The sequence below is a fragment of the Gastrolobium bilobum genome, unplaced genomic scaffold (assembly GCF_033153095.1).
Source record: "Gastrolobium bilobum isolate Gb01-03AN ecotype WA unplaced genomic scaffold, APGP_CSIRO_Gbil_v1 utg14925, whole genome shotgun sequence".
In the NCBI taxonomy this organism is placed as follows: Eukaryota; Viridiplantae; Streptophyta; class Magnoliopsida; order Fabales; family Fabaceae; genus Gastrolobium; species Gastrolobium bilobum.
The window spans coordinates 109,886-137,412 of NW_026897916.1; the positions used below are offsets into that span (position 1 = coordinate 109,886).

At 36.7% G+C, this 27,527-nt stretch overlaps 2 protein-coding genes across 3 annotated transcripts; both read right to left on the bottom strand.

Annotated features, from left to right (window-relative positions):
• Positions 1-7,385: 7,385 nt before the first annotated feature.
• Positions 7,386-10,502, bottom strand: LOC133311431 (uncharacterized protein C24B11.05-like). 2 transcript variants are annotated; one of them, XM_061512486.1, is made up of 8 exons: positions 10,426-10,502; positions 10,270-10,335; positions 10,036-10,133; positions 9,894-9,931; positions 9,514-9,598; positions 9,112-9,411; positions 7,896-7,961; positions 7,386-7,535 (listed from the first exon to the last, which is right to left on the bottom strand). In XM_061512486.1, exons 1-8 carry the CDS (start codon positions 10,484-10,486, stop codon positions 7,386-7,388), a joined length of 864 nt encoding a protein of 287 aa, XP_061368470.1. In that variant the 5' UTR covers positions 10,487-10,502. The 2 variants fall into 2 exon arrangements, with proteins under 2 accessions (XP_061368470.1, XP_061368469.1); XM_061512485.1 differs by having other exon boundaries at positions 9,511-9,598.
• Positions 10,503-20,665: 10,163 nt separating this feature from the next.
• LOC133311417 (ATP-dependent zinc metalloprotease FTSH 10, mitochondrial-like) lies at positions 20,666-27,014 on the bottom strand. The gene is made up of 8 exons (XM_061512468.1): positions 26,752-27,014; positions 26,434-26,659; positions 26,216-26,287; positions 24,760-24,899; positions 23,455-23,931; positions 22,492-23,259; positions 21,538-21,765; positions 20,666-21,289 (listed from the first exon to the last, which is right to left on the bottom strand). Exons 1-8 carry the CDS (start codon positions 26,800-26,802, stop codon positions 20,810-20,812), a joined length of 2,442 nt encoding a protein of 813 aa, XP_061368452.1. The 5' UTR covers positions 26,803-27,014; the 3' UTR covers positions 20,666-20,809.
• Between the last annotated feature and the right edge of the window lie 513 nt (positions 27,015-27,527).

The window sequence follows — 27,527 nt, forward strand, 5'->3', positions numbered from 1 at the left end:
GACAGCCTTCAGCACGCATGAAGGCCATTATGAGTATGTGGTGATGCCATTTGGGCTCACCAATGCCCCTTCCACCTTCAACTCCTTGATGAATGAGGTTTTAAAACCTTTTCCCCGTAAGTTTGTCTTGGTGTTTTTTGATGACATCCTCATCTATAGCAGCAGCCACTCAGAACATGTACAACATCTACGGAGGGTCTTGGAGGCATTACGAAACAATTGTTTAGAGGTTAATTGCAAGAAGTGTTCTTTTGCCTTGCAACAAGTGGAATATTTGGGTCACCTTATCTCTCGACGAGGTGTATGTGCTGATCCAAAGAAGGTGGAAGCTATGCTACAATGGCAAATTCCAACGAACCTTAAGTCATTACGAGGATTCTTAGGCCTCACAGGCTATTATCGTAAGTTTGTGCAAGACTATGGGAAGATAGCCAAGCCTTTGACCGACTTGTTGAAGAAGGATGGGTTTCTTTGGAATGAACAAGCTCAATTAGCATTTGACACACTCAAGATGGCCATGACCACTCTCCCAGTACTTGCCTTACCTGACTTCACTAAAACCTTTATGGTAGTGACGGATGCCTCTGGACGTGGTGTGGGAGCCGCACTAATGCAAGAGGGTAGACCCATCAGTTTCATTAGCCAGGGTTTTTCTCAACGGGCTCAGGCGAAATCCATCTATGAGAAGGAACTTATGGTTATTGTCTTCGCGGTTCAGAAGTGGAGACCGTACTTACTGGGTCAGAAATTTATCATTAAAACAAATCAGAAAAGCTTAAAATTTCTGATGGAGCAACGCGTATTGGGGGAAGAACAGCAAAGATGGGTTACCAAGCTTTTGGGATATGATTTCGAGATACAGTATCAACCAGGAAGAGAGAATGTAGTGGCAGATGCGCTCTCTCGTCAGGAACAGTTCTCAGCTCTAACTTGTGTAGTTCCAGTAGGGGATGCTACCTTTGAAGCAGAGTTACAAGCGGATGCTAACCTGAGGGGCATTATACAGGATTTCCTGGCTGATCCTAGTTATCATGCTGACTTCACAATCAGTGGTGGCCGTTTATTCTTCAAAGGAAGGTTAGTGTTCCCACGTTCTTCCCAATTCATCCCTCTCATATTGGAAGACTTTCATAACTCTTGTGTTGGGGGTCATTCTGGTTTCTTGTGTACTTATAAACGAATTGCAGCACTAGTGTACTGGGAAGGGATGAGAAAACAGATCAAAGATTTTGTGGCTTCTTGTTCTATTTGTCAACAGAATAAAAGCCAAAACCTGTCTCCAGCAGGCCTTCTACAGCCTTTACCAATACCAACTCAAGTTTGGGTGGACATTTCAATTGACTTCGTGGGCGGTTTGCCTAAGGCTCAAGGAAAAGATACAATTTTGTGGTAGTGGACCGTTTATCCAAATTTTCTAATTTTATTCCTCTCTCTCACCCGTATACAACAAGGGAGGTGGCTTTATTATTTATCAAAGAGGTGGTACGTCTTCATGGTTTCCCTGCTTCTATTGTCAGTGATAGGGACCGGGTGTTCCTAAGCTCCTTCTGGACTGAACTCTTTAAAAGTTAAATGTAAAAGAATACGTTATGTATTGATCTGTGTCAAGGAGTTACAATATATAGAGACCCTAATGGGCTTAAGTGTAAGGCCCAAACCTAATCCAAACCTAATCCTAATACAGTCAGAATACTGTCAGACTATTTACGGATAAGACAGAATCCAATCATATCTAATCAAATCTAATCATATCATATCTAATATTCTAACACTCCCCCTCAAGCTGGTGCGTATATATTATGAGCACCAAGCTTGTTACAAATGTATTCAACCCGAGGACCTCTAAGAGTTTTAGAGAAAACATCTGCTAGTTGATTAGACGAGTTGACAAAAGCTGTCTTGATTTCTCCTGACTGAATCTTTTCCCAAATGAAGTGACAATCAATCTCTATATATTTGGTCCTCTCATGAAAAACAGGATTAGAGGATATATGTAGCGCAGCTTGATTATCACATATGAGTGTCATGGGTTGTTTCTGTTCACAAAGATGAAGCTCCTGAATCAACTGCTTTAACCAGATCAACTCACAGGTAGTATTTGCCATTGCACGATACTCAGCTTCTGCACTAGATCGGGAAACAACAGGTTGTTTCTTGCTTTTCCATGAGATTAAGTTTCCTCCGAAGAAGACACAATAACCAGAAGTAGAGCGTCTGTCCGAGGGTAATCCTGCCCAATCGGCATCTGAGTAACCACAAATTTCTGTATTTCCCTGATCCGAATACAACAAACCTTTTCCTGGTGCTCCTTTGATGTATCGGAGGATCCTCACAGCAGCATCCCAATGTGAATCACAAGGGGAATCAAGGAACTGACTGGCCGTACTGACAGCGAAAGAAATATCTGGCCTAGTCACAGTAAGATAATTGAGCTTCCCAATTAGCCTCCGATAACGTCCAGGATCAGATAACGGCTCCCCCTGTCCGGGTAATAACTTGACATTAGGATCCATAGGTGTATCAACTGGTTTACTCCCCAACATACCAGTTTCTTCTAGGATATCCAAGGCATATTTCCTTTGACAGATAGAAATGCCCTGTCTTGATTGTGCCACCTCAATTCCCAAGAAGTAACGCAGCTTCCCAAGGTCCTTTGTTTTGAAATGTACTAAACAAATGTTGTTTTAACTGACGAATTCCGTCTTGATCACTTCCGGTGAGAATGATGTCGTCAACATAGACTAACAAATAGATACACTTATCAGGAGATGTAATCCTATAAAACACAGAATGGTCAACTTTACTGCGGATTAAGCCAAACGCCTGAACAGCAGACCTGAAACGACTGAACCATGCTCGAGGAGACTGCTTGAGACCATATAAGGATTTCCGAAGACGACACACCTTTCCAGACTCCCCCTGAGCAACAAAACCAGGTGGTTGCTCCATGTAAACTTCTTCTTGTAAATCACCATGAAGAAAGGCATTTTTGATGTCAAGTTGAAGGAGTGGCCAGTGACGAACAGCAGCAAGGGCAAGAAAGAGGCGGACTGACGCCATCTTAGCGACCGGAGAAAATGTATCGCTATAATCAAGGCCAAAGATTTGAGTAAAACCCTTGGCAACTAAACGTGCCTTGAGACAATCAATATGGCCATCAGGTCCAACTTTCACAGTAAAAACCCAGCGACAACCAACTATAGACTTCTCTGGAGGAGCAGAAACAAGGTCCCAAGTGCCATTGGAATGAAGTGCAGTCATCTCATCAAGCATTGCTTGGCGCCACCCTGGATGGGAAAGTGCTTCACATGTGGTCTTAGGAATAGAAATAGAAGAAAGACTAGAAACAAAGGTGAAATGAGGTGAAGAAAGACGGTCATAACTCAAAAAGGTATAAAGAGGATAAGGGTTACGAGTAGTACGTGTACCTTTTCTTTGAGCAATGGGAAGAGTCTCTGATGAAGGATCCGGAGGGGAAGAAGCAACAACAGTGGGCGATGAGTCAGCAAGAGTCGAGTCGACAGGAGGCACAATTTTGCGACGCTGATAGGTGAGAAGTGGACGGTCCTCAGGTATAGAAGCAATAGGTTGCTCATCTGGAATAGAAGCACCTGCAGCTGGCAAAGACAAGTCAAGAAAAGGGACAGGAAGTACATGATCAACCTGTGACATCTGAGATGGGATAGAATTAAAGGGTTGTTGATCAAGAAAAGTGACATCAGCGGAAACTATGTAACGCTTAAGGTCGGGAGAATAACAACGATAACCCTTTTGAAGACGAGAATAACCAAGAAAGATACACTGAAAGGCTTTGGATGTTAACTTATCCTTACCAGGAGTGAGATCATGAACAAAACAAGTACAACCAAAGACATGTGGAGTTAGAGGATAAAGAGGAACATCTGGAAGCAATAGATTATGAGGAATGTCATTGTGGAGCACAGATGAAGGCATGCGATTGATGAGAAAACAAGAGATGAGTACAGCATCTGCCCAGAAGTGAAGAGGAACCTGCATATGAATAAGAAGGGTACGGGCAGTTTCAATGAGATGTCTGTTTTTACGTTCAGCCACCCCATTTTGTGGAGTGTGAGGACAAGTAGTTTGATGTAAAGTACCTTGTGTGGCCAAGAAATTAGAAAAATCAATAGAAACATATTCCTTAGCATTATCACTACGTAGAATACGAATAGAAACACCAAATTGAGTATGGATCTCAGTAGAAAACTTTTTATAAATGGAAAATAACTCAGAACGATTTTTCATTAAATAGGTCCAAGTGCAACGAGAAAAATCATCAATAAAGGTAACGAAATACCGAAAACCTAAGACAGACAAGGTACGACTTGGACCCCAGATATCTGATTGAACAAGAGAGAAAGGGGCATCAGCTCGTTTATTGACTCGACTGGCAAAAGAGGAGTGTGTATGCTTCCCTTGTTGACATGACACACAATCTAAAGACTGAAGACCGGACAAAAGAGGAACCATTTTCTGCAACTTTGAAAGACTTGGATGACCAAGGCGACTGTGGATAAGTTGTGGAGATTCTGTGAGAGAGCATGCTACTGAAGGACGAGGCACATCCAGATAATAAAGCCCCTGTGACTCACGACCCACTCCAATCATTTTCCCCGTACCCGGATCCTGCACAGAAACAGAATGGTTAGAGAAAGTAATGGTGCAAGTGAGGGAGTGGATCAACTTACTAATAGAAATTAAGTTATAAGGGATGCCAGGAATGTAATAGACAGATGTCAGGGCCAAGGTAGAGGTCGGACGAGCTTGTCCAATCCCACAAACTGGGGCTTTGGTTCCATCCGCAAGGGTAAAAGACGGTAAATGATCAGAATAAGTAAGAGATGTAAAGAGTTCCTTATTACCACAAAGATGATCGGTAGCACCAGAGTCAAATATCCAAGTGCCAAGTGATGTAGAATGAGAAACACAAGCAACGGGATTACCAGTATAAGGCTGAGACTGAGGAGAAGCCTTCTTGAGAGGGGTTTGGAGTGCAGCACAGTCCGAACCTGAACCAAATGATGCTTTGTCTGACTGAGCTATATTTGCAACAATAGAAGGAGAGTTAACCTCCGAGAGATCAGGAGATGCTGCTGCCATTTAAAGATAAAATATAAAAGCCGTAAACGAAGGCAAACGATATCCAATCAAGAAGAACCACGCGTCTAAGGTCAGACCCACAGAGAGACAATCACAGATCCAGAAAGGGGAGGAGAAGGCGAGCTTCTCTGTCCAAGACCGGCCGGAAAAAGCCGCCGGAATAGTGCTCACGCGCCGGCAGAAGGTGGCGTGTGAAGCCCACGCGCAGTGAAGACAGGTGGCGCGTGACAGCGCGTGGGAGATGCGTTGCTGGCCGGACCACCACAGACCTGGTCGCCGGGAAGAAAGGGTCCTGATCGCGTGAAGTTTGGTCGGAAAAGTCGCCGGAAAAAGTCTCTGGTTTCCTGAACAGTGATTCTGACGGCGGGCGGTGGTTCCGGTGGCCGTCGGAGGTGCTGACGCATTTGGAAAAATCACTCAGAGGCTGTTTATAGCCCTAGAAGGCTTGCCGGAAGGACGCACGGCAAGAAAGAGGACTCCTAAGCAGTGGGCTTAGGTTTTTAAAGCAAAAAACAAGGTTTCTGAGCGGAAGCGAGGGTTCCTAGAACGAAAGAGCTCTGATACCAAGTTAAATGTAAAAGAATACGTTATGTATTGATCTGTGTCAAGGAGTTACAATATATAGAGACCCTAATGGGCTTAAGTGTAAGGCCCAAACCTAATCCAAACCTAATCCTAATACAGTCAGAATACAGTCAGAATATTTACGGATAAGACAGAATCCAATCATATCTAATCAAATCTAATCATATCATATCTAATATTCTAACAAAATGCACAGGGACTAAGTTGAAGTTTAGCACTGCCTATCACCCTCAGTCCAATGGACAAACCGAGGTGGTCAATCGCTGTTTGGAAACATACTTGCGGTGCTTTTGTGGTCCTAAACCCAAGACGTGGCCTTCTTGGTTACATTGGGCAGAATTTTGGTATAATACATCTTATAAAGATGCTACGGGAACTACACCATTTAAGGTGCTTTATGGCTGTGACCCTCCTATCTTGCTGCGTTCTTACTTCGCAATTTCTCCTGTGGATGAAGTTTCCAGATTGTTACAAGATAGGGATACAATACTTAATGATTTGCAGCATCATTTAATCATGGCCCAACAAAGAATGAAGTGTCAAGCGGATCAACATAGAAGAGACATTGAATTTGCAGTAGATGATATGGTCTATTTAAGGTTACAACCTTATAGACTCAAATCTCTAGCTCGAAAGATCAATGAGAAGTTAAGCCCACGTTTTTATGGTCCTTTTCGAGTGCTAGAACGTGTGGGGGCAGCAGCTTACCGATTGGAACTGCCTGCTGGGAGTAGGGTTCACCCTAAAGCGAATGCCCCTTCTGACTTGGTACAACCTTTACCTCCAATGTTAACTGAGACTTGGGAATTGAAGGTTGAGCCAGAAGCTGTGCTGGATTGGAGGAAAACGTCCCTGGGCCGCACGGAAGTTTTAATTAAATGGAGAAACCTACCCTCTTGTGAGAACTCTTGGGAGGAATCTGCAAGTTTTAATCAGAAATTTCCAGAATTTCACCTTGAGGACAAGGTGAAAGTCATGGGGGGCAGTATTGATACAAAAGGCTTGCGTACTTATGGTAGGAAACGCATTAGAGGAATAAAAACCAAATAAAGCTGACGTGGTTCAGAATATTCTAGAACTTGTTGGAGAATCATTCGGTTAGGGGTTGTTAGTAGGCAAGTAAGGAAAATAGTGACGTGTTAGTTTGTTGAGAGAAGTATTAGAGCAAGGCTAGGAGAGAAGGGAAGGTATTGGAAAAGTTAGACTTGGAATGGGAGAGCCTGCACCTCTCGAAGTGCTGAGTGAATTCCTTTTTTTTCCGTTTAGTTGTCATTTCTGTTAATGCATAGAAGAGAGTAATTAGAAGTTCCTTCATTGTAATGCCATTTTTAGTTCTTCAATATATAGAAAAAACCTGGAAAGATTCCTTTGTGGACCAAAAGATCGTTGAGTTTCTGTTTCTTAAATTGATAAACTGAGTTAGATCTTATCATATCCATACGACCATAGGCAGATACCTTCAGACTCTAATACTGTACTGACAAAGTTGTAAGAGGTCAGCATTCATGTTTTCCTCAGAAAGTCAAAATCACAGGCATCAACATGGTCTAGTTCCATACTTCTGTACATGATTGAATGTTAGGCCAAAATAATATTTTCATTACATCGCCAACAATTACATTTATCAGACACAGTACAATTAGACACAACCAACAAATCACAGGGGTTAAACTTTTAAGCTAAGCTTTTATTGATGTTTCAATTGAAACCTTATACTTGACAAATTCATGCTTCTCATCGGCTTTCCAGAGCTCCGGAAATGCATCCGTGATATTATGGATACTCTCTAATGCATGATCCACTTCTTTAGTACGAACGGAAGTACCCACCTGCATCCATAGGGGATTTGGATATATTCAAGTTCATATTGTATTGTATCAAACTATTTTGTTTTAATTCTGAAGTAATTCAAAAAGTGACAAATGGTGTATGTGAAACTAGTTTTTCCAATTTCAAATGATATCTTTTTGAAAGCTGATTCAATGTCCTAGTATAAGAATAAGAACGTGTGAATTTGATTAACAAATGAATACTTCTTCAAGTTCCATTCAACAACTACATCCAAAAGATGAAAACTCTAATGTAGAATTATTCTAACTCTCTAATACTAAAAGGATTTGAATCCAAGTGCAACGTAAGAAATCTTACATATTTCGTTCATTCATCAGTAACAATTAGGGACTACTTACCGCGACTGTGTGGAGGCCCAAGCGTTTGGCTGTCGACAAATTGCGGATACTGTCATCAAAGAACACCTGAAAAAGAGCACAAAAATAATAAAAACAGAAGTAAATAAATAATGTCATTTGTCACAAAAATGTGTCTACAAAAAAGTAAGGGGAGAGGGAGTGGATCTTCTCATGTGCTAATTAACATGACCATATCATGTGCGGCAATCATAATCATACATGGGTGAGTTAATGGTGATAAGATAAGAGAGAAAACAAATATAAGGATAGGAAGTTACATAATCATCACCATTGATTTAATTATTAATAGTTAAGATCCTCCCACATGATATGATCATATTAAATTACACTCTCATGTGCTAATTAAAATAAAATAGTTTGATACAATACAATATGAACTTAAATTATATCCAAATCCCCTATGGAATGCAGGTGGGTACTTCCGTTCGTACTACAGGAGTGGATCATGCATTAGAGAGTATCCATGATATCAGGGAGGCATTTCCGAAGCTCTGGGAAGCCGATGAGAAGCATGAATTTGTCAAGTATAAGGTTTCAATTGAAACATCAATAAAATCTTAGCTTAAAAGTTTAACCCCTGTGAATTGTTGGTTGTAATTGTTGGCGATGTAATGGAAATATTATTTTGGCCTAACATTCAATCATGTACAGAAGTATGGAACTAGACCATTGATGACTGTAATATAAGGATAGGAAGTTACACAATCATCACCGTTGATTTAATTATTAATGGTTAAGATTCTCTCATATGATTATGTTAAATTACACATGAGAGGATCCATTTCCAAAGAGAAATGGATACCTTTTAGTGATTAGTGGCTAATATTTACCAATGTGCTCAACTTATGTGGAATATAAAATATTAACGAGGGAAGGAATATTACACAATTTAAAAGTAGGGAGAAGATATAGTTAGTGTCTCTTTTTCTTATTACATGTTACTACTAAATCGTAACCGTTGATTTTTGTCAATTTAACGATTATAATTTATTGAAAATTAATAATTAATTAATAAGTATGACCCAATAAATTATAACTGTTAGATTGACATAAATGAACGGTTACGTTTTAGTAATAACAAGTAGTTAAAAAAAAGAGTAGTAACTATAACCTTCCTCTTAAAATGAACTACATTCGAACTTCAGAGAAAAGAATACGTCAAAACTATTAACGAGGGAAGGATCCGCATTCTTACTGTTCTTTGAGGGTCAATGTCTGCTAACTTGAAAACCGTTTCAAATGCATCTTCAAAGGGTTTGCAGACAACTGGAGTCCTTGGAAGCACCATATCAGAATTAGGCCTGCGCATGTACTCACAAAAATCAAAAATTCTTGCGGTGATTGGTCTGGATTCACTGCCATCTTTATCATCAGGAGGGTTGGTGTTTTTGGAGGAATTCAGAGTCTCAAAGCTTATAATCCTTTCAAAGCAGTCCTCCAATCCAAGACTATGAAGCGCTCTAACTGCATGGCATGCGTCTGCATTCGTAAAAATCTGAAAAGGGAAACAGAAAAATATCATACATACATCATGCTGAAGAGAGACTTTTCTCTTAATCAGATACTACCATTAAAAAATTACAGAGAAACTTACAACTTTCCTAACAGGAAGGCTTTGCAAAATGCCCCTGAGAACAAGGTCCGGTTTCAGCATATTATACGGCAATCTCCCGTGAACGTAACTGATCAACACAATAGTTTTAGATGCCCATTTCATGTGGTTTCAACTTGATTACAATAAATGGCAAAATAGAAAGAGGGAAAAACATCTATCTGGATATAACTATATGTCATTTTAGATTTTAACAGTTGATTTTTGTCCATCAACAATTATAATTTATTGAGTCAAAATTATTAATTAATTAATAATAAATTTAACCCATTAAGTTTGACCCAATAAATACAGTTAGGATCTAAAATGATATATAGTTATATCCCATAGAAAAATGGACCAACAAATATGTAAAGAAAAATTACCTATGAAAGTCATCGTAGTCAAAGTCATAGCCAATTGCCTGGCAAGACAACAAGAGACAAAATGACTGGTCCGTTAATCATCATCTTTGCATTAAAAAAATTGTTTTCAATAAAATTCATTGAAAGGTTAATTATATCGTACCCTTAGGCCAGCCAATGTTGTCCCGTAAGTTTGATATAATGAAAGGCACAATTCAGGAACTTTAGCAGCCTCTATCTCAAGCTTTTGAAGCATATACTCTGTGCAACACACACCCGATTAAAAATAAAAACACAAAAAGCATAACTTCAACTTCTTTCAATTCCAGATAATTTTACACACATCCAAGCCCTCACATATATAATAGAATATGCCCTATTGTGGTAAATTCATTACCTTGAATATTTTTTGCTACAAGCGCTGACAATCCAGAACTCAGAGGATAAAGGGTGTCATCAAGATCTGAAATTATTTAAAAGAAGTTGTACATAACCAAGGCAGTACAATGAAGCATGTAAGAGACAAAAATTCAGCATTCATGTGAAGGCTTACCAAACAAAAGACAATCATATTTCGCCTTTGAAACTTCCTGGAATTCATGTCCGTCTTCCATTTTGACTTGACTTTAGTAGGCCTGATTACAAGTATAAAGGTCAGATTCACAATTAGTGAGAAGAAACTATAACCGCCAAGACAGACACATGAAAAGAAACCACAAGTCTGAAAAATGCATTTTGGAATCCCAGAATAAAAAATATATATCAAAATTTAGCATTCAAGTCAATGCCTGAGAATTTGAAAATGCACAAACCACAAGTTCAGATTTAAAAAATAATAATAATAATTTTGAGTACAAATATGCATATCCAAACCAAAATTAATATGGTAGAGCAACGTTCCAACATCATTGTATAAACAATCAAATAGGGGAAGAAAACTAAATACATTGCAAACAAAATAAAAATTAAAAAGAAAGAAAGCAAGCCCAGATAAGCATCACATCAAAAGATGACACTGTTAAACATAAGCAGGTTCACAAACTAAGAGGCTGAACAACATTACAGAGGGGATTGACAGACCCAAATTCTTAAAATCACTAACCGAAGCAAATGGCAATGGTTGAAAACGAAAAAGTTGGGGTGAGGGGGTTCCAGCACAGTATGGTAATGTTAGTAAAAGGGAAGCAGATCCAGAAATGGAAGAAGATGATGCATAAAAAAGCAAGAGACAATAACATATTACCGCAAGTACAGAGCAAATGCGAGAGAGAAAGATGCACACACACACCGCAGGAACAAAAACGAAAACAGAGAATGAGGAATAGAGGGAAGAAACGAGAGTTTAAATAGGAAAATAACGGTGAAAGGAAAACAGAATCGCGTTCGCTGAAAAAAGTGCTTTTGTTGAGTCGTGGTCAGTCATATCATATGTCGTAACTCGTTACAACGACAACGACAACGTAACAATTCAATTGTGTTGAAAGAAATAGAAAGAAAAAGTGGGGAATACTTTTAAGTTTTAAGCCGTCGCTTTCTGACTTGTACCATGTGGTCTTGTTACATATTGACACGTAGTTTTCTTCCGGTTTTATATAGTTATTTTTTATTTTTTTTGGATATAAATAAATTTTATATATTTCCAAAAAAAAAAAAAAAAAAATTATATAGTTTCAAAACCGTTTCAACTACCATCCTTGAAAAATGAAAACTGAAGAGCCTTTCCCATTTGTTCAACCGGTTAAAATCTTTTTTTTGTATATATATAAAACCGATTAAAATCTTAAACATTGAATGGTAACCTTTTTATAGTCACGATTTATTTGTTTCATCTCATTAAATTAAGTTAGATTATGATTAAAAATAATTAAAATTAAAATATAACCACTTCATTATCAGATTAATTTAATAAGACGCCAAGTTCCAGATTAATTTTTAATACATTACGTTTATTTTCAGCTTTTAATAATAAAATAAAAAGAAGTAAAAATAGCCAATAGAAGTATATTAATAGGAATAGGATATTATGCCTGTATTTATTCATGCATATTTTATATACTTTTTTTCATTATCGTTATATTTGAGATTTTGATTAACAATGGTAGAGAGAAATAAATAAAATAATCATAGGCATAATATCTTTATTATATATATATATAATATATATATATATATATATATATATATATGACAAAATAAAAATATATTTATCAAAATAATATATTTGAATATAATTTGACTAGTTTTTATCACCCTGGTCTCATAAACAAGAATCATAAAATGATAACACATGTCACATTTGTACGACTTATAAGGTCATAAGTAATTAAAATATATTATATAATAAATAATTTTCAAAATATATTATTTTAGTAACTTTTTTAAAACTATCTTAGTTTGAATATATATACATATATATTAAAAAAATATAATATAAAATTATGAAAATGCATCTGTTATGAGCTTAAGCTTTTAGTTAAGTCATCGAAAATGCATCTGTTATGAGCTTAAGCTTTTAGTTAAGTTATCATAATATTAGAGTCAAGGTGAATATGGAATTATGAATTCGATTTTTACCGTCCTCTATTTTCAGGAGAGTTAAGTTAGTACAAGAAAATTACCAAAAAAAAAAAAAAATTAGTACAAGATAGAATAAAAAAAATAAACATGTGCAATTTTCATTTTTCAAAATCAAATTCAAATGACTCTTGACTGAAGATCTATCACTTATAAATTTAAGTTTTAGAGTTAAAATAATTCTTTAAATTATATCAAACAGACGTTAGTAAGAACATATATACACACCCCGTATCGGAGTTATATAAAAAAGCAATCAATTCACACATATAAAAAATGGGAAAATCAAATCTTATGTTGTCGGAATGGATTTTTTTTCTCCAGCTCTTTCTTCGAAAATAGCGCCTCATGTTTTTTTGTTTTTTTTCTCACATGGGACTCCAAGCACGAATTACAATCATCATCATGCAACATAAGAATTTCATTGCCTTATAAAAATATACGACTTGAAGAATAGTCTTTTTTTAAACGAAGAGTAAATATCTTTTTTGGTCCTCAGCAAATTTTGTGATGCCCGCTTTAGTCCCTAACAAATAAAAAGACTATTTGTGGTCCCTAAAAAATTCAAAATGGACCCATTTAGTTGAAATTGTGATCCCTCACAAATTCAAAAAAGACCCACATTAGTCCCCAAAAGGACTAAAATGAGTCCACTTTGAATTTTTTAAGGACCAGCTTTTTTATTTGTTAAGGACTAAAGCGGACATCGTAAAATTTGTTAAGGACCGAAAAGAAAATGATATTTACTCTTAAATGAAAATTAACGATTCTGTTTAGTTGACTTTGTTCTGAGGGAATTCTAAGGTATGATGAAATGAATTCGTCTTTTTGTGGTCACTGGTGCCGTCTCGGTTGTTATTTTGTAGTATACTTAAGTGTTCTTCTTATAATCATGCATTTTTTTTATACACTTACTATATTCAAACCCCATAGATGAAACGGATACATTTCTACTAGATTGATCTTGTTCAGATCAGATTTCAGTACACAGAATTAAAAAAATGAAAACATTTTATAACAGATTCATGCATCATTTCTTTTGTAGATGCTAAATCACATCAATTTTATTTTTTTATTTTTTGGTGTGGAAATCACATCAAATTAATTTAGCTGTTACTTTGTTTTCACTTTTTGCTAGATTAGTCCAACATCTTATTAGCAGAAAAGTTGGGCAAAAAATCCGTACTAATGTTATTTTTTAAATGTATCTCCATCCTAAAACACATTTGAAAAGAATGGCCATACTAAAGCAGTCAAACACGTAGGTTTGACTGACGAGATAAGTCCCGCCAGTGAGAAAGACGAGATCAGAAGCCACGTAGGAAGCCCAACCAATCGCGTCAGTCCATGTCACGTGTTTTCCACGTATCCCGCCACCTGTTGTGACATGTACCAGTCCCGCCATGTCAGTTGGCGAGACTAAGCCATGTGTGTGACACATCCGCAGTTCTTGTGACGCGTTCCAGCCACCCCAAATACTAATAAAAAAGAGAATTACTATTAAATCATGCCAATTACATTAATTATATTGTCCTAAAGCATTTTTTGCAACATTGTAATGTTAATAAATTATTTTGTATTAAAATTCATTTACTAATAATTATTAAAAGAACCATTTCATTTTACTAATAATTATTAAAACAAATTTACTAATAATTATTAAAACAAATTTACTAATTAACATATGCATTTACTAAAAAAAACAAATTTATTAATATTTTGCCGACCAAACACGGTGGCATGAAAGTAACTGAAAACAAATAAAATGAAAGTTATAAATTTGTTTTTTTTAATTAGTAAATAGTGGCCCATTTGTTTGTGTAATTAATAAATAAAATAAATATTAATATTAATCAAATATAATAATTATAACAAACCTGCATATGTTAACTTAGTCATCATTAGTTTAATAATTAAATAATAATCATGTCATTAAAGCCTTTTTCAAATATTCTGCATTAATTAAGAAAAATAATTTTAGAATCCTTAGTAGGCATCAAAAAATTATCCCTAAGATAATTATTGAGGAATAATTATTAATCAATGTAATTTTGGCTTTTGGTAAACAGTGATTAATGTCATAATTATGTTGTAATTTTAATTAGTAACCTGATTAATAGTAATCATATTGAAATTTACAATGCTTTAAAAACCATGTTAGAAAACTAAGTTGTTAATATTGAAAATTATAAACATTAATCTGAAATAGTAATTTAGATTGAATATATTTATAATAATTACAATTATTAATTATTGAAATCGTAATAATTGTTTTAATAATTATATAATTGCAGATCTCATGTTAATGAATAAAACCTAAGAAAAAACATATTAAGTTGATTTAATAACTATTAAAAAGGTAAATAAATAGCCATTACCATTTATTGAATTAGTTAAATATTATTCATGCTATTAAATCTTTTATACAAAATAATTTATTAACATTACAATGTTGCAAAAAATGCTTTAGGACAATATAATTAATGTAATTGGCATGATTTAATAGTAATTCATTTTTTTATTAGTATTTGGGGTGGCTGGAACGCGTCACAAGAACTGCGGATGTGTCGCACACGTGGCTTAGTCTCGCCAACTGACATGGCGGGACTGGTACATGTCACAACAGGTGGCGGGATACGTGGAAAACACGTGACATGGACTGACGCGATTGGTTGGGCTTCCTACGTGGCTTCTGATCTCGTCTTTCTCACTGGCGGGACTTATCTCGTCAATCAAACTTACGTGTTTGACTGCTCTAGTATGGCCATTCTTTTCAAATGTGTTTTAGGATGAAGATACATTTGAAAAATAACATTAGTACGGATTTTTTGCCATAAAAGTTGTTCACGAATTGCAAACAGATAGAATATGGTACCAAATGATTGGTTTGCTTCATTAATAAGTTGCCTTTAAATAGGCTTAGAATAAATACAAGTGATTAGCAAAACTTGAAAAGAAACTAAACTAACTAATCGCCTAAAGCTGTACGTGAAAATAGGCTAACAGCATGCTAACAATATCAACAACTATGCTAACAAGCTATCAAATAGGAAACTACTAGGAGTACAAGGAAACATAATATATTTACATGCTAACTGCATATATTCTTCCAACTCTCCCCCTCAAGTTGGAGCATGTAAGAATGAAATGCCTAACTTGGGAAGGAATGCAAGAAATACAAATTGTCCCAAAGCTTTGGTGAAAAGATCTGCCAGCTGAGCGGAGGAGCGAACATGTGAAGTAGCAATGGTGTTCGCCTGAATGTGTTCTCGAACGAAATGGCAGTCTAGTTCAATGTGTTTCGTTCGCTCATGAAAAACGGGGTTAGCAGCAATATGAAGAGCTACTGTATTATCACAAAATAACCGCATGGGTGTTGAATGATTTACACCAAGAGACGCAAGGAATCCCTTTAACCAAATTAACTCTGTTGTAGCAGCTGCCATAGCTATATATTCAGCTTCAGCAGAAGAACGTGCAACTGTGACCTGCTTCTTTGTTCTCCATGAAATAGGTGATGTGCCCAACATAACAAAATAACCAGTAACAGATCGTCTTGTAAGAGGACAAGAGGCCCAATTGGAATCACAATAGGCATGAATGCGGAGATCACATGCGCTTTTTAATAGAAGTCCTTGACCAGGATTTTGTTTCACATACCTTAACACTCGTAGGATCGCATCGTAATGACCTTGTTTTGGATGCTGCATAAATTGAGAAAGGACATGTATAGCATAACTCAAATCTAGTCTTGTAATATTTAAATAAATCAATTTTCCAATCAGTCTCCTATATCTCTCAGGATTTTCGATATCTGGGCCATTAGCAAGAGCAAGTCTATGATTTTGTTCAATAGGAGATACAACTGGTTTGCTTCCACTAAGACCTGCTTCATGTAAAATATCAAGAGCATATTTCCGTTGACACAAAAATATCCCTTCTTTGTTACGGGCTATCTCAATTCCAAGAAAATATTTTAGCTTGCATAAGTCCTTGGTTTTAAAACACTTGTTTAAATATTTCTTGACTTGATTACATGCTTGAGTATTATTTCCTGCCAACACTATATCATCAACATAAACCAGAAGAGCAAGAAAAATATCACCTCTTTGGAATGTGAACAAGGTATAATCTGCATGTGATTGTTGAAACCCGTATTTTATAAGTGATGAGCTCAATTTGTTAAACCAGTTTCTTGGAGATTGTCTCAATCCGTAGAGAGATTTTTTCAAACGACAGACTTGATCTTTTGTTCCATTGCTAAATCCTGGAGGGAACTTAATATACACCTCTTCATTAAGCTCTCCATTTAGGAACGCATTATGCACATCCAGTTGATGCAATTCCCTCTGCTTGGCTGCTGCAATAGCCAAAAGAGTCCTAACACTAGTCATTTTTGCAACGGGCGCATATGTCTCACCAAAGTCTTCGCCTTCTATCTGATGGTTACCTGCAATAACTAACCGTGCCTTACATCTTTCCACGGTTCCATCAGAATGATATTTTATTTTGAAAACCCATTTGCTAGGTAATGCTCGTCGATTAGAAGGCAAAACCGTGACTGTCCATGTTCCATTATCTTCTAGTGCATTAATTTATTTTCTCATAGCTTCTACCTATTGTGGATTTTGCATGGCTTCTTTAAAATGACGAGACTCACATCCTGCATCAAGAGCTGCTACAAATGCACAATGGGATGGAGAAAATTTAGATAAACTAAGAAAATTACATAATGGATATTTAATACCTGACCTTGCATTTGAAGAGTGACTGATTTGGGTAGCAGGAAGAGATTTATGTGTTTCGATAGCATTGCATTCATAATCTTGAAGATATGCCGGAGTTTTCCTTGATCGTTGGTTTCGGCTTGCTACTGGTTGCGGTTCTGCTACTGTTGGTGGCAATACAAGCACCTGATCGTTGCTCCCCCCTGTCAACTATATCGGATTCAGAAGTTGCTAGACAATCACCGTCGCCTGCCTGCTCGCGAATTGCACCAGTTTGACCAACGTTATGGTTTGGAAGTGCGGCATGTCCAGTGTCATTTGTATGTGCCTGAAGTGCACCAGTATTATCGGCGTCTGCATGCGTCCGAAGTATACCATTGTGATCAGCGTCGTCTGCCTGATAATCAACCAGCATGTTTTGTGTCTCATGGGAAGGAGGGATTGCAGATGAAAACTCAGGTTGATGCGATGATAAGGAAGCTAAAGGAAAAATTTCTTCATAGAATTTCACATCCCTGCATACAAAAAATTCTCTATTTTCCAGATCATATAATTTCCACCCCTTTTGAGTAACCGGATATCCTATAAACATGCACTTGCGAGAGCGAGAAGCAAATTTATCCGTAGGTTTTGGTCTAACATTAGCATAACACAAACATCCAAAAATCTTCAAGTGTTCATAATTTGGAGCCTCCCCATATAAAACTTCGTGAGGTGTATTACCAGATAAAATTTTGGATGGTGTTCTATTAATTAAATGGACTCCTGCAAGCACACTTTCTTCCCAAAAATCGACGGGTAAACAAGCTTGAAATAATAATGCCCGAGATACATTTAAAATATGTCTATGCTTTCGCTCTACTCGTTCATTCTATTCTGGTGTATAAACACACGATGTTTGATGAATTGTCTCATTATCATGATATAACTGCAGCAATTTATTTGATTTAAATTCGGACCCGTTATCAGAACGCAATATTTTTATCCTTTTTCCAAATTGAGTTCTGATCATAGCAAAAAAAATTTGAATACGATCGCATGTTTCCTTCTTTTCGGCTAACATATATACCCAAACAAATCGACTGAAATCATCATCAATCGTTAAAAAATAATGTGCACCTGAAGAAGAAGAAGAGCGATAGGGCCCCGATGTATCACAGTGAATTAAATCAAAACATTCTTTACTGCGATTATTACTTGAATGAAACATAGTCCTAGTGTGCTTGGCACGACAACAAAAGGTACATGTCATTTTAGTTGCTGCAATTTTAGCTGACATATGGGAAAACAACGGAAGCAAAGACACAACTACATAGGATGAATGACCCGACCGCTTGTGCCACAACTCTGCAGACTCCTGAATTCTCACAGTAGAAACTGAAGCATGCTTTGGTTGAAACACATAAACTCCTGCATGAACATCACCCAATCCAGTCTGCCTCATTAATGCTTGGTCCTGTAAAATACATTGTCCATTAGTAAATATTAGTTTATTATCACTCTACTGCAATAACTGAGAAACTGAAATCAAATTGCACCGCAAATGAGGAACAAATAAAACGTTAGACAATGTGAACTCATCATTAAACACCATTGTCCCTTGTTGTTCGGCATGAGTAAGTGCACCATTAGGTAACCCCACTTCTAGGGGTTTGATTTTTGTAACATTAGTCAGTAATTCCAAAGAACCTGTCATGTGCTGCGAGGCACCACTGTCAATAAGCCATTGTGTCTGAATGGCCTTACCAGATAATTTGTCAGTAGCCTTATGAGAGTGATCCACCAGCCTTAGGGAGGGGTGTACCCGGGTAGGTAAAAAATTTCAAAATATACCCAGGTAGGTAGAGGTGTACCCGGGTAAGCTTCATGGTCAACGGTAAATAGGGACAGATTGATGTTATGTTTTCTGGAGAGGTTAAATTTTTGAATAGTTTATAAAGAGGGTCAATTTAGTAATTAATTATTAAAAAAAGGTTATAGTGGTCAAAAAACCTATATTCTTCCAACTCAAACACAGTCTGCACAGTAATTAAAACAAAATTAATATCAAATGGCTGTAGTTGGTTTATAAAGCCAAAAAGTAATATAAGCATATACTTTTTTTAAGGTTCGTTTTATTTTAATTATAAGTAGAGTACATACTAATGTCTATAAACTTTTTTGGATGGGTAAAATTTTACGAAGAATTAACAAGAAAAAAAAAATGTGCAAAAATTGTGTGAATTCAAGAGATTTTTATAAGCATTTCTAAAGGACATCGAAATTGCCATTGTAAATTTGGGTCCTTTTATGTAACATCTAATTCTACATAATTCAGTGCAATTATCATAGCGTTTTGGATAAAATCTCTTCACCATTGCTATAGAAACATTAGTAGTAGTAGTTCTTCTCACCAGGAGTGTTAACGGGCCGAGCCAAGCTTTGGTCTTAAAAGGCTAAGTCTGTATTTAAATGTGTCAGCCTGACCAAACCTGTTACCTGTTATAGATATAATTACCGGCATATGGCCTGACTTATTTATAAAAAATAAAAGTCTGGTTTAGCCTATTCAAAAAAAATAAGACAACCAAAATTTATCCAAACAGAATATGCAATCAACGACACTAGTAATTTCATAAATATTCATAAATTCAATATATATCCAAACAGTATAATATAGAACAAAATCAATCAAAAAGTTTGTTTAACCAATAAAATAGAGTGAAATGGATTGAGGAGAAAGAGAGAATCATTACTAGTATAAAAAATATAAAATAAAAAATATATATAACAGGTCAGCCTGAGAGGCTCTAAGGCCGAGCTTTTGAATTGAAGCCTGAGGCCTTTTTATTAAACAAACTTTTATACAAGTTCAAACCTGGTGCCAACAACCAATTTTAGACATGTAAACTCAGGCCTTCACGAGCCGAGCCAAAGGCCCTTGGTTCATTTAGCACCCCTACTTCTCACATATTGCCTAGTAAACTACTAAAGATCACCTAAAATACATATGATTATTATACTAAAAAAAATACATACGATTATTATGAAGAGAAAATGATTCTTCAATGGAATCATTTTAAAAGTCTACCAACCTGCAACAAGAAAACAAGTTACTTTTACAATTTGGGCGTTGGACCTCCTTTTTGCAGATTAGAAAAGCAAATATATTTGTAGAAAACAGAAAGAAAGAAAAAATTGATCATTATATATTTCTTTGTCCCAAGACAGCTTGAAGGTGGGAAAGAAACTATTGACTTAAAATCCCCTTCACCTTCTGTATTGCTTAGCTCCAATTCTCATGAATTCACCAAGATGCTTAACTAATGACACTATGCTGTTACTGTTACACCGGCAAACACCACTAGGAAAAACTCCATAAGCCATTTAAACAAAGAGTTGATGGCTCAATAAGATGAACAAGCACATGCAATGTTGTTCGATGGCAGTATGAAAATTTCAATGTAACTAAATATAACTTGGTTTGAACAACTGAAAATTGGATTTGCATTGGCTGGTCTATAACATTACACATCCATATATGAAAAATCAGAAACGAATTATTTTTATTCTGCAGTTATCATACAAGTTTGATGCAAGTCAGCTAATTGACAAAACAAGAAATTCATGTACAATAACAAAGAGAAGCTTATTCAACTATGCAGGAACGACCTGAGGCTCTAAAGGTGAAGACCCCCCACCCTGTTCAGGTCCATCGATGGTGCTCTCTACGATTTTTTCATCTTCCTCTTCAAATCCTTGCTTAAATCTATCATAATTGGTAGGTTCACTAGACTGGAATGGCCGCTTACCCAAAACTCGAAGCAAGTCATCCTGGTGAAGTACTTCTTTTTCAAGAAGCAACTCAGCAATTTGAGCCACTTGCTCCTTGTGTTCCTCGATGAGGCTTATGGTACGTTCATATGCTTTGTTCACCCATTCTCTCACTTCAGTATCAATGATTGCAGCAGTTTTACTGCTGTACGGTTTGGACATCTGAAAAGAGTCCTCTGTTGGAGGGAAAGAGAGGAGGCCCACTTTTTCACTAAAACCATAGATTGCTACTTGGGCATACGTCATTTTGGTCACTTTTTCCAAGTCGTTTTGTGCTCCCGTTGAGATTCTACCTATGAGAACCTGCAGTAACAAGGGAGGGAAACCATCATTCTCATGGCTTTGTTGAAGGTTAGGAAGCATCAAGCTTCAGATAAGAGAAAATAATTCAACAATAACATAAAGCAGTAATAATATTTGCAATTGAAAAATATAAGTTATGCACTAAAACATGTTAAATTCTTCCCATACAAAGATGAGCATTGGTCGTACAGAAAAGAATCGCAGGAGAGAAAAAGGTAATTAAAAAAAAGAAGAAATAATAGAACAACCTGCTCAGCAGCCCGACCACCAAGCGTCATACAAGTCATATCAAAAAGCTGCTCCTTTGTCATGAGAAGGTTCTCATTTGGAACATATTGGGCAAACCCAAGAGCTGCTGTGCCACGAGGAACAATAGTTACTTTCAACAAGGGCTCAGCATGTTCCAAGAACCAACCTGCAACAGCATGGCCTGATTCATGGTAAGCAACAGTACGCCTTTCCAGCTTGCTTATTACCTGGTAAAGAAACATAGGTATTAGAGAAAATCTAAAACCAGTAACGCATAAAGTGGAGAGAGAGTTCTAAATTTCAGTTAGTTCAACATTTTCAATTCAATGTAGCATATAATTTTCATCATCATGAGGTCTTGACTTACAACAACAGCCTAAGATAACCTATCTCTGCATACCAGATACAGAAAGACTAGAAGATCCAAAGTATAATGCACAGCTCTCTCAGACATAAAAATGAAAGACAGATAGATGAAAAGCTTCAGCTTACAATAATATTGCTCATTGTTCATTATCCACCTTTCTTGTCTCAAGTTCTAGAAATGCTACTTTATTGGCATGTTTATTACATAAATTAATAAAAGATACAGGATTATATACATAATTGGTTAATTACATATAAATAAGAAAATTATTTTACATAACCCCACAATCTTCCTCCACTTTCCTGTTATATATCCACGAGAACTTACGAGTTAAAAGAAAAGGCAAACATTATCATTTCCTAGTTCAAATTTATCAAGTATTATTCGTCATTAATTTATTAAAGCAATCAAACTATATTTTATGTTAAAACTTTGATTTGCTCCCACAAGAATAAAAGGTAAGAAATTCAAGAAAAAGGAAGAAAGCTATAACTGTGCATATGATATGCAGAATTTTTATAAAATAAAACCTCCCCCCCTTTCCCAAACCTTCCTAATAGTAATATAAAACCTTAAAAAGACCTACCTTGTTCTTCTTCTCCAAACCACCAATGATCCTATCAATAGCTGCCTCAAAATGGTCCATTGTGACCAGTGTTCCGTCATTTCTTGCAGCAATCAGAGCAGCTTCATTGCAAACATTAGCAATGTCTGCTCCAGCAAATCCAGGTGTAAGGGCTGCAAGCCTTTGTGAATAATATGATGGTTCATGGTCAAGTTTGATCTTTTTCAAATAGATCTGAAATATCTGATCACGACCTTTAATATCAGGCTTATCAATTGATATCTGGCGGTCAAATCGCCCAGGCCTAAGCAGAGCTTTGTCCAAGATATCAGGTCTATTTGTTCCTGCCAGCACAACAACTCCAGCAGTAGTTCCAAAACCATCCATCTCAACCAACAATTGATTTAAAGTACTTTCACGCTCATCATTAGCACCAGAGAAGCCTCCACGTCCCCTTGCTCGACCAATTGCATCAATCTCATCAATAAATACTATACTGGGAGCACACTGCCTTGCTTCCTGAAACAAGTTTCTCACCCTAGATGGTCCAACACCAACAAACATTTCCATGAAATCAGAACCGGATATAGAAAGGAATGGCACACCAGATTCCCCTGCAGTTGCTTTTGCTAAAAGGGTTTTTCCTGTTCCCGGAGGACCCACCAGAAGAGCACCTTTAGGAATTTTTGCACCAAGTTCTTCGTATTTCTTAGGGTTCTTGAGGAAGTGGACAAACTCCATAATTTCTTGCTTTGCCTCATCACAGCCAGCAACGTCTTTAAAATAGACCTGAACAATATGAATAGAAGTAAAAAAAAATTATAGTCTATTAAATGAAATAATTGCTAAGTAATTCACCATCACTCCTCCCTCAAAGAAATTACAAATATGGGCAAGGCAATGATGGATACTGAGGAACAAGCTGTTAAAAAGTGAAAGCAAAAAACAAAGGTCATCTTATTTATAGCAGAAAAAGCTACAAACCTTGTTTTTGGCATTTTTGTCAACTTTAGTAACATGGGCTTTTCCTATGTTGAATATTCCACGAGCACCCTTCCCACCGCCGCCGCCGCCGCCAACACCAAGTCCACCTTGCATTCTCCTTCCCACATACAAGAGAGATCCCAAAAGTAACAGGGTTGGAGCAAATCTCATCAATTCCTGGTACCAAACCATTTCAGAAGAATATGTAACAGGAACATAATCATGAGGGTCAATGCCTAGTGCATCTTGCGCTTCCTCTAACTTCTCCTCAAAAGACTCAACACTTCCAATATTGAAATAATATTTATATTGGGCACCAGGTCCCTTTGCAGGGAGGGTCCCTTGGACAACTTCACTGTCTGTTTGGTTACGTGGAGAGCTCCTTACAAATATTTTGGCTACTGATTTATTTGAAACAACAATATGGTCGACTAGACCTGGTTCCAAAAGCTTATTTTTGAACTCCTGAAAGCTTATCTGCAAAGAATCAAATTGTAGTCCACATTAGCAAGGTGATAATAATGAAATAAAAGAAACTACAAAAACCAGACACAAATGAACAGGGATCTCGTTGCCAAAAGGCACATGGTTGGATTCACATCTAAATTATCATGCTCTTCCACAGGAGAAAATAAGCTCCATAAAAATATCAAGCATTGTTCAAAAGTCAAGCTAGTTTGAGACTTGGGTATATAAAAGCATCAGGAATACATCCTAATAGCACTCTTGATCAATGGAGCTTCAATCTAAGTAGTCAATGGAAGTAGTACAGAGCTCATCTCACAGTTATACCCTCATTTTCAGCCACAAAATCAAAGTCAACAGTAACATTAGCCAAAGAAAAACTTACTGAGTAACACGAGTTAAAAATTTATCAATTAATGATGCTTCATATAAAAGATCTTGAAAAGTGGTAAGGTTCAAAAAGGAAGGAAAAAAACGATTCCAATCATACAAACATGCATGCACATAGGGCAAGGCAGAAGAAAAAAAGTCATAGAGAGCTACCAACGATGTATTAGAGGCAGCAAATATGGTAGTATAGTTCACAATACAAAACTCAAACCTAATTCTTCGTAATACTTTTCTATTTCAATTTTTCATCCACTCATCTAAAGAATTAAGACAATAGTGGCATAATGTGTCAAGCAGTAAAAAGTCCATTTCTCCTCCATTTGAAACCATTCCACTCATCTGACAGTTGCAGATATTCATATATTTTAAGTTCTCAATTCAACCACATCACCCACAAAAACAAGTTAAAACCACAAATGACTGTGGTAAAACTTGTGAAGTTATGCTTACCTGCTTTTGCTCGCGAGGACCAAAAGAAAAAGATGAGAGAAATAGCCCCACCACCAATAATGGCGTGATTAGATTTTGAAAATGCTTCATGAAAGTCTCTTGAAAATTTCCGTGATCATCTGTATTTGTGTTCGAGCCATCTGAAATCAAAAGGAGAATTCAAGTGTTAAAAGTTGTTGTCCATACTCCTTTATTGCAAGAAAAACTAGAAAGCAGATGCATGATTAATTCCTACAGCCACACACACGGTATGAGAGAGAGAGAATACAAATAAATCTAAGGGTGTTCAAATGAAAGTATGAACCCAACTGAACTTATAAACTAAACCCAACCAAACCATTTGAAGCCTGTTTCCAATGCTTTTATTTATTTATTTTTGCCCAAAACAGATCAGATTACTACTAAACATATAAAGTTCTGTGCACAAAAACTAACTGAATGAAACCAAAATTTACAAATCCTTGGGATTTAAGGTGAGGAAGGGAAGCAGAGTGGCAAATCCATGGAGGGAAATTCCAATGAAATATTCAGCCGGTTGATTTAAGGTGTTAGACATGGTGATTTTGCAACAAAGGAAAGGTCTCGTGTTGGTTTGATGGTTGCGATTGAACAGAGGGTAAAGAAAGCAACTTGAGATTGCTTTGTATAATCATTTCATCATCTCATTAATAACCAGTTAGCCGAACCAAATAAATGTTTACGTTGGTTCAGATTTGTTTCTTCAAATGGTTACAATTTGGATTTAAGCCTATAACTGAACCAAGCCATATTTCAGTTTATTGAAGTTCGGTTCAGATTTTGAACCAAGCCAAATTATGCTAACCACTAACTCATTGCAGCCAAACAGATTTAAGAGAGAGAGAGCATTTTTTTGGGATTGAATATATGTTTCAAAACCCAAAATCACCCATCTACAGTAAAATTGTACTTGAAGTTTGAACCAACACAAATTAGAACCCTGGCCCAGGGCAAGAAGAATCCTACACTATTATCCACCTTCCCATCGTAAAGGAAGTTCACATAATAAATGCAATCTAAAAAATGCTCAACTCTGAAATAGTCTAGACTAACAAAAGGCAAGTATTATCCACCTTCCCATTGTAAAGGAAGTTCACATAATAAATGCAATCTAAAAAATGCTCAACTCTGAAATAGTCTAGACTAACAAAAGGCAAGTAAACCAACTCCACTCCTTTCTGCCTCCTCAAGTTATAAAATAACAGAAAACTACATATAATTTAATAAGGATGACAAAATGCTCCCTCACTCACGCGCGCACACGCGCCGGCGTCGCACTAGTTAATCAACTATTATCCACAAGGACCCCAACACATGAATAACATGACCATCCATATTACTCATTACATCAGTTATGACCATCATTTTCAAACAATTTGCGATTACAGTTTTTCCTCATTCACAAGAAAATAAGGTACACAAAAGATTTCATTTTTACCTTTAGACTCATTATTTTTATCGTTTCCCTTGGGAACTTCCTTCTTTTCCTTGGGATAAAAGTTCTCATAATCTGCCAAAACCGAGAAATAAAAATCAGAACACTAACCGAAGCACAGCACAGTAATCCAGAAGCAATGAGGAGGAGCAGTTGCTAAAAGCAATAGAAGCAGTTTCAATTTCATTATGCTAAGCACGGCCAACAAAACCTTAACTTACTCTTCTTCTTTGGGGCTTCGCTGGAAAACAGACGGTGAAGCAGCCTAGGGTTTGCAGCAACAGTTTTAAAATCAGGCAAATTGGAAACGAGACTATTACTGCGCGCTGTGGTAGAAGCTACGTAACCCCTGAAAAACCCTAATCCCCCTTCCGCTCCTTCGGAATAAGGATTCGTTCGTGGCACTCCGAAAAGGGTTCCCAATCTCCCATCACCGTGCAACAAATTCTACAACCCCAATAAAAAGCATCATCAAAGTTAGCATCTTATTGGTTTGTTTAGCAAATGAATCGATTCAATTGAGAGAAACGAAAGCTTACTCTAGAGCTAGAAGAGCGCAACAGGGAGCGCCCAATCCTTGAAAAATTCATCCTTCGGAGAAACAAAGGATATGGGAAACAATGTTATCAAAGTTGAACTATAAATCTTAATCAAAATGAAAATGAAAAAAATAAAAACAGTGAATCGGATAGATCTAGAGGTGACAATATGGGAAAACAACGTTTATCAACTATAGTTCTAGGTAGCCGGTTAACAGATAAAAAGAACAGAAGAAGATAACATCCGTTAGAGACGCGGTGGTTTAAAGCTGTGTTTGGTTTGAGGGTATACTTGGCCTTTCTCTTTATAGCACAATAGTTATAAGGTCAACAAAGGGGCACGTTAGCTTAATTCTCTTAAAATTGTCTTGGCAAACAAGGTAACGCGCCCATAGATTCTTCCTCTAATAAAAAAAGAGAAATATTCATATGCATAAATAATCTATGGGGCAGGATCTTTTGACACCAGTGTCAAACTTTAAGTTTGACACCACATCTGGACCCTTGATTTTAATAACATCTGACGGCTTTTAATATTCCCTGTCTAAATGTCACGTGACTCCTCTTTCTTTCTTTTTTCTTTTTTTCTTCTTCTTTTCTCTTCCCCCTCATCTGTTGCGCACCCTCTGCTCTTTCTTTCTCAACTTTTTTTTCTCTTTCATTTTCTCCCTCATCTGTTTACACTCTCACCATTGTTAGCTTTTGTGTGCAATTACCCTTTTACATGGTTTTCTTCACTTCTTTTTCTTATAATCTTCGTAATCCTTTTTTCTCTT

Excerpts from the sequence above, each read along its gene's own strand:
- LOC133311431 (XM_061512485.1), bottom strand. The coding sequence starts at position 10,486 with ATGGAAGACGGACATGAATTCCAGGAAGTTTCAAAGGCGAAATATGAT. Across the intron at positions 10,336-10,425 it reads ATATGATTGTCTTTTGTTTG|ATCTTGATGACACCCTTTAT; the intron begins GTAAGCCTTCAC and ends AAATAATTTCAG. Across the intron at positions 7,536-7,895 it reads TGGGCCTCCACACAGTCGCG|GTGGGTACTTCCGTTCGTAC; the intron begins GTAAGTAGTCCC and ends CTATGGATGCAG.
- LOC133311417 (XM_061512468.1), bottom strand. The coding sequence starts at position 26,802 with ATGAATTTTTCAAGGATTGGGCGCTCCCTGTTGCGCTCTTCTAGCTCT. Across the intron at positions 24,900-26,215 it reads TAAAAATAATGAGTCTAAAG|ATGGCTCGAACACAAATACA; the intron begins GTAAAAATGAAA and ends TTTTGATTTCAG. Across the intron at positions 23,260-23,454 it reads ACAAAAATGCCAAAAACAAG|GTCTATTTTAAAGACGTTGC; the intron begins GTTTGTAGCTTT and ends CATATTGTTCAG.